The following is a 7217-nucleotide window of genomic DNA, read 5'->3' as shown; positions in this document are numbered from 1 at the left end:
TTGAACGCCCCGGCTTTATGGATTAGACTGGCCAGAAAATGGCAAATTAAATCTAAATAAGGAGTTTCGGTGAAAATGGACTAAAGGAGTTTAAGGAACACCTGTTATAGTCAATACACGAGCACTCAAGAATTTCATTTTTAGACCAATATTTTTGCACTACCTTTATTAGAGGAGCTTACAAAACTTGAACAAATGAAAGATTTTAGAGAATTGAAACAGAAGTGTTTTGAAAGGTCTATCCATTAATTATGTTAGTTGTGTCATTTTGGTCGCATCCGATTAAAATATCAAACCAAGAAAGAGGGCCAAGCCCTGAGCAAATCGATGAAACAAACCCACCTCTAAATCAACTTTTCGATTTTGATATTTGTCAAAGATTGCAGCTATCAAAGCTTAAAGATAATTTGATTCTTGTGATATCCAATGAACTCCTATTTATGATTTGCTTCAATGTGAAACCTAGAAGGGGGCGTATTTTTCAAAATTCCTTTTGATATTTTTCAAAATTTTGAAAATTCGAAAGAAGAAAAGCATTTTTCAAACAAGATATGTTCTCTGGAAGAATATCTTGGAATTCAACAAATATCGCTCCGAAGCTCAAGATCGAAACTGAGGCAAAGGAAGCCATTTTTGGGGCAAAATTTGATAGGGGAAGGAAAAATTGTCTTAGGTTGAGGTATGCAAGAGTACACCCTGGTGGAAATGAAGACAAACTGAGTCAGAGATAGAATGAAGACTGCACACGCAACCATTCCCCTCACATATCAACATATAAATCAACACATACATACATGACGTATGAAATTTGCATCTTTGGATTCATCATCATGAGCAATATAAACCTTGATTTTTCCTCTCTTGAGGACAAATTCAACAACAAATAAATTTCATTTTGGCATACATCAAACATCCATCATCATGATAGTTTACATCCAAATGCATTTTGTAGATCTTTCAGGAGAAGATGAGATTAAAAGCCAACTCGACAGATTGAAAGATCGACATTCATCTTCATATTCAACATTTCCAATATAAATTTTATCTCACTTGAGACAGTCTCATTTAATGCAGATGATTATCTCACTTGTGATTGTTTTTCTTAAAGCATACTTTGTCTCACTTGGGACTGTTTTACTCGAAAGAAGATTTATTCCACTCAAGATTGTTTTTCTTAAAACCAGTTTTGTCTCTCTTGGAACCATTTTCACTCGAAAGAAGATTTATTTCAGTCAAGATGGTTTCTCTTGAAACAAATTTTGTCTCTCTTGAAACAAATTTTGTCTCCCTTGAGACATTTTCTTTTAGAATTAAGTTTCGTCTCTCTTGAGACAGTTTCTCTTGAAACATAAACATTGAAACATTTTCCCTTGAAATGAATTTTGTCTCTCTTAAGATAGTTTCTCTTGAAACAAAATCTTTGAATATGTTTCCCTTGAAACAAATTTCGTATCCCTTGAGACATTCTCTTTTGGAACTAAGTTTTGTCTCTCTTGAGATAGTTTCTCTTGAAACATAAACATTAAAACATTTCCCTGAAATGAATTTGTCTCTCTTGCATAGGTTCCATTGAAACAAATTTGTCTCCCTTGAGACAGTTCTCTTGAAACATAAACATTTCCCTTGAAATGAATTTTGTCACTCATGAGATAGTTTCCCTTGAAAAACTTTGTCTCCCTTGAGACAGTTTCTCTTGAAGCATAAACTTTGAAAACAGTTTCCTTTGAAACAAAATCTTTGAATATGTTTTACGTTAAACAAATCTCGTCTCCCTTGAGACAGTTTCTTTTGGAAGTTTTTGTCTCTCTTGAAACAAATTTTGTCTCTCTTGAGACAGTTTCCCTTGAAACTTCAATCTTTGAATGCAGTTTCTCTTGAAACACAAAAAACCTTTGAAATTGTTTCTCTTGAAACACAAAAAAAAACCTTTGAAAATGTTTCTCTTGAAACACCAAACCCTCGAGTTCGATTACACTCAGCTTTAAGGGCACATCATTTACAGCCTAACTCAAGGCTAGAAGGGTTATCTATCACCAAAAGACCTTCGAGTTCGACTATGCTCAGCTCTAAGGCACATTATTTATAGCATAGCTCAAGGCAATAAGGGTTATCTATCAATAAAATTATCGAGTTCGATTCCATTCAGCTCGATGACACCTCAATCACACTATTGTCCGGCTGCAATCGAGGTTTTTCAAGCCGAGAAGAAGGTCTGGGTTAGCCGTGCCTCAGTAGCAAGAAGCCTTTTTTCCGTTAGCATAGCTTAAGTCGAAAAAAGCTATCTGTCAGCGAAGACTTTTCGAGTTCGGTTTCATTCAGCTCGAGGGCATATCAACCACATTATAGAGTCAACAGATTACTTTCCAGTCGAATTTTTAGCCAAGGTCTTTAAACCGAGAAAAAGACCAAAGTGGACTACAATGAAAAGCCACATTCTGATTCAAATCATTTCAAGATGGACTCGACTTCGCGACGGAGGAGCCATCCGTAATTCAATTCGACAGGGAGTTATTTTTCAACTCCACTGAATGAAAATTTGTGTCTTTTTATCTTTGTCCTATTTTTCGTTCCACAAAAAAGGACAAAAAGGGGCAGCTGTAGACACCCATTTTCTTAAAAGATATAACTAGTAAGAGTTCCTCTCCTAGTAGAACTCTTCCACCACCATATCTTGTAAAGCAAGAACCACACCAACAAACGTGCAATAACCGAGCAAGGAGTCTAGTTGCATTAGGATTCTATTGTTAATAGGATTCTAAAAATAGTTAGTTTTTTTCACTATAAATACATGTAATCCTCCCCATTTGTAACACAGGATTTACATACAAAATACAGAGGAAAAAACTGAAAATACAAAGGCAAAGCTATTGTAAACGATTCGAAAAGGAAATAAAAGTAGCATTTTTTTACTTTTGATTCGTTCCCTTACATTTACGTTTTAATTATTATTATTTTTATTTAATTTTATTTATACGCACATTTCCCTTGTTACTCATTTTATTTAATTGTTTTGTTATTTTTCTTTTTTTCATGTAATATTTTTTTTACATTTTATGCATTTTCTTTTTTTCTTTAGTATGTATATATTTTTTTAGATTACACATATATATATGTTAATTTTCATTATTTGTTTTATTAATTTATATATATATTTACTATTTTTTTATATTTTTATTTATTATATATATATATATTATCATTTCGTTTATCTTATATCTATTTTATTTATTTAATTTAATTTTATATTTTTTCCCTCTTACATTTATTTATTTATTTACTATGTATATATTATTTACACTATTATTTTCTAGTATTTTATTTATTTCGTTTGCTTTTATGGATTTTTTATATTTTTTTATGTCTTTTCTTTTATTTATTTATTTATTTATTTTTCTTTTCTTTTTGTTTCTTTATTTTTATTTAATTTACTATTATTCTTTTCTTTGTCTTTCTTTTATTTTATCTTATCCACTTCATCATTTTTTTATTTTGTTAGTTTTTATTACCTTTTTTTCTAACATGTTGACTTTTCTAAGAGTACGCTTTCAAATCAATCAATTGTAAGTAATTTGAATCGGGTCTGTTAAATTTTAATTTTAATTTCGAATTTTCGCAACTAAGACAACCGGAAATTTAATTGGTACCAAAAGAGCGGTTCAAGGATGCTAATATTTCCTTAATCGTAACCGACTCCCGAACCCGACACATTTCTGGTAAAAACGCAGATCATGTAAGATGGTGTCCGATCCACCTAAATTCGTTTTAAAGTGGTCGGTGACGACTCCCAACCCAATTATTTCAAGTCGAAGCCCAATTCTGGTGTCCAACCGAAAAACAGTTAACAAATATTGATATTGAACGATTGCATGATAATTGATGGACTAATCCTTGACATGTGTCTATAGTAGACCACGTGAAAACATCAAAATGAAGTTGGGAGTACGTACTTTAATCAAAGAATGCCTTGGGAAGAGTGACCTCTCTATCTTGGGGAGGGTGGCAACAACCAGCATAGTTTTCCTTTATCTACTTTGAAGAGTGGGATAGGCTCAACCGACTCGATCGATCCTTCCCAACTCTTTATAGCCAGAAACATCTAGATTTTCTAATTCCATTTAAAACCGATCTAATGTCTATATGGGATCAAGAGTTAAAGTTTGACAAACTATAGAGGCATGTTCGGAGATCTGTATGGGTCATGGATAGGACTCTCTCACTATATGCTGCACCACCTTATATCCTTCTTTGACGAGAGTGCAAAACTTTACCGTCAAACCAAAGACATTCCTTATGAAAAGCCTTCAGGAAATGGCATTCAAAGATTAAATAAAATTATTATTTATTAATTTAAAATTATGGCATTAAAAGATCAAATATTATATTATTTATTTATTTAATATTAGGTAATTCTCTTTTAAGAGAAAGAGATTATCTAGGATAATGATTATGTTATAGTCAAATAAAAAATTACTACCATGCGTGTAGTTTATCCACATGTAGCATTATCAATCTCTTTAATTTGTCCTTTTTTTACCAAATGGCTAATTGAATGGAAATGCTGCTCATGGACTTTTGTTGCTTAACCGCCAAAGGACAGAAAGTTAAAAAAAAATTGTAGTCAAGTGGTGCCAATTCTATCCTCGTGAAAAAAAGGGAAAAAAACACATTTCTAAGTGAGAAGAAAACTCAAGTGGGACCTTCACCACTGCATTTAGCCTTTCACTTGCTTACTTCTTTCGATGGCTGCTTTACAATAAGGACGGGGCAGTTGGCATGGTGTGCACAATAGTCACTCACGCTGCCTAAGAAAGCTCTGCAACCAAACTCACCATTACCACATCATCAAATCACATGATTCCATTGATAAACATTAAAATGGCTCGTTTAAATACGAGACCCGTCGATACAATGATACACTAGCATGAAATATCATGATCCAATCATATATGATATATTTATGTTACTAAAATTTATCGGTAGGTGATTGATAATTTACGATTCACCTCTTCTGATTTAGTAGAAAAAAATCACAAATCACAATTGATGAAACTCGAATGTGAATCAGGGTTAATTTGTGTAAAGAAAGGGATGGAATAAACAGTGTAAGTGAGAGAGTGGAAGAAAAAAGAGCATCTTTCTATCATGTGTTTTGATGAATTTTTAAAGGTTGGCGTCAGATCTAGAGTCAGCATGTCTGTTAGTAAACTAGCATACTATTGAAATATAGATGTCAATTATCAAATTTAACTTTATCAAAAATAGCGTCCAATACTGAAGATATAGAGATATAATTTTTAAAATAATGTAATGTCTCTAAGAAAATTATGAAAAATCTACCCAAAGAGTGGAGTCTTTGGAAATCTCTATTGACGTTGATAAAAGTATTCTCTGAAAATATAATATCATTTAAAAAAGTTTGTCGACAATTAAAGATACCAATGGTTATGCCAAAAGAAAATGGAAAAATGAATCACCTCTTAATCTTTCCGAGGTTCCGGTTGCCTACCACAAGATGATCCACATGCATTTCTTGGGTTGCTCGGCATATCTTTTCCTTGGGGTCCCCTTCAAATATCAAAGTCTCCACTGCAGCATTCTGCACCCAAAATTATATGCATCTAATGCATGTAATTTTACTTTTATTAATGAAAACCGTATATGCGAGCAGTTCAATACCGGTCTATCTTTGCACAGATAGGATGCACGGGAGAGTAATGCTTTGGAAATCTGTTCTTGACCTTTCTTTATTGATTCCTCAACGGAAGCTGGTATGTAATACGCTGTTGAAACTTGAAAAACACAATAATTATATATATATGTGTGTGTGTGTGTGTGTGTGTGTTAAGGAGAGGAGGGGTGTTAGATACCTGTACCTCCTGGTCCAGCAGGAACATAGAGTCGGTGGAAACCCTGGTGAACATGAACTAGGCTGAGAGTTATGAGCCGCAAACCATCCTGGTTAGCTGCAGCAGTGCCAGTGATCCGACCACAAAGGTGGTCGAGGGTCCATTGGAGCGCATGGAAACTCTCATCACTTTCGTCAATACCCACCATTACTCTCATCTCTTTAACCCCTTCTTCTCCCAACTGCGCCGGCGACTTTCCTTTCGTTGTTTCCATCATCACCGAAATTGCCCTTTTCTAATTCCTTCATATTGATTAATATAATACCCATGGCAGGGTGGATCTTGCGATGCTGCTATCCCATGAAAATCGGGTATGATTAATCGAAATTAGACGTGGAAGTTCTGCAACCGCGTCGACGGTGAAAGGAGGAAACGTGGCAGCCATGCAATACATGGAGGACAATTATCCAAATTGCTCTCGTAAGCAAAACAAATGGACATTTGTCGGTATTGAGAATCTGAGCTTTGTTACTCGGTGGTGTTTTGGCCATACATGGCTTTTGTTTTTCTATTAAATATTAAAATTTATTTACTTTTAAATCCTAATCTAATTAACAATATTATTACCATAGCGTATATAAAAATATCAATTCAAATATTGTATATTAAAATCTTATCTTATAAATAAAATAGACATCCACATAAATAATTATTTATAATACTTGTGATATCCGTACATTAGCGAGGACCTTCACTTTCTATGTTGAAAAAGTTGTGATAAATTGAGAACTTTGAGGCATATTTTATAACGGTAAAAATAGAGATTCGAGTAATGAATTTATTGATTCATACTATACTTCATAATATCTTTATAACGATATCTTATATGTTCAAAATGATTAAGTGATGAATAATAAATTGATGCTTAAAGTAAAGTACATATGAATTATCTTGTGTAGGGAAAATAGAAAATTTTAGATCCCATATTGATGGGATAATAAGCATGAGAATTGTTTATATAGACCAACCCATTTATTAATCTTTGAATGGCATGGGTTGATATTGTACCTTTTGAATAGGTGTAGTGATGTACAAATTTAAGCTCATAGTAGAATCCATTGAGGTTGAGGGTGCGCTTGCTTTTAACGTGGGCAACATAAATAACTAGATCAGGCCGACTTTGGGGGGGGGGGGGTTACGGATGTTTTACTCTCATTATAAATTAAATATTTTTTCTTAAATGTGAGAATATCTTTCTAAATGTTCTGAATTAAAAAGGATAATATATGATTTTCTTAAATCTGAATATTAATATGTATATTTGTAGTTCACGAAAATATTTTATTAAATGCGATATTAATTGGTTACTTC

At 33.2% G+C, this 7217-nt stretch overlaps 1 protein-coding gene across 3 annotated transcripts; it reads right to left on the bottom strand.

The window, feature by feature from the left end:
• Positions 1-4603: 4603 nt before the first annotated feature.
• On the bottom strand, positions 4604-6155 carry LOC120214479 (universal stress protein PHOS34-like). 3 transcript variants are annotated; one of them, XM_039212370.1, is made up of 4 exons: positions 5868-6155; positions 5677-5789; positions 5475-5596; positions 4604-4813 (listed from the first exon to the last, which is right to left on the bottom strand). In XM_039212370.1, the coding sequence occupies exons 1-4, from the start codon at positions 6121-6123 to the stop codon at positions 4720-4722; spliced, it is 585 nt and encodes a 194-aa protein (XP_039068301.1). In that variant the 5' UTR covers positions 6124-6155; the 3' UTR covers positions 4604-4719. The 3 variants fall into 3 exon arrangements, with proteins under 3 accessions (XP_039068301.1, XP_039068302.1, XP_039068303.1); XM_039212371.1 differs by having other exon boundaries at positions 5677-5780; XM_039212372.1 differs by having other exon boundaries at positions 5677-5780; positions 5874-6155.
• Between the last annotated feature and the right edge of the window lie 1062 nt (positions 6156-7217).

The sequence above is a fragment of the Hibiscus syriacus genome, unplaced genomic scaffold, assembly GCF_006381635.1.
Source record: "Hibiscus syriacus cultivar Baekdansim isolate YM2019G1 unplaced genomic scaffold, ASM638163v2 tig00110065_pilon, whole genome shotgun sequence".
Taxonomy (NCBI): domain Eukaryota; kingdom Viridiplantae; phylum Streptophyta; class Magnoliopsida; order Malvales; family Malvaceae; genus Hibiscus; species Hibiscus syriacus.
This window is presented reverse-complemented; position numbering and strand designations above follow the sequence as displayed.

What these genes read in the sequence shown, in the direction of transcription:
- LOC120214479 (XM_039212370.1), bottom strand. Translation starts at nt 6,123, where the DNA reads ATGATGGAAACAACGAAAGGAAAGTCGCCGGCGCAGTTGGGAGAAGAA. An exon ending in ATCTGTGCAAAGATAGACCG is followed by an intron (nt 5,597 to 5,676) that starts GTATTGAACTGC and finishes TTTTGGGTGCAG; the next exon opens with AATGCTGCAGTGGAGACTTT. An exon ending in AACCTCGGAAAGATTAAGAG is followed by an intron (nt 4,814 to 5,474) that starts GTGATTCATTTT and finishes GTTTGGTTGCAG; the next exon opens with AGCTTTCTTAGGCAGCGTGA.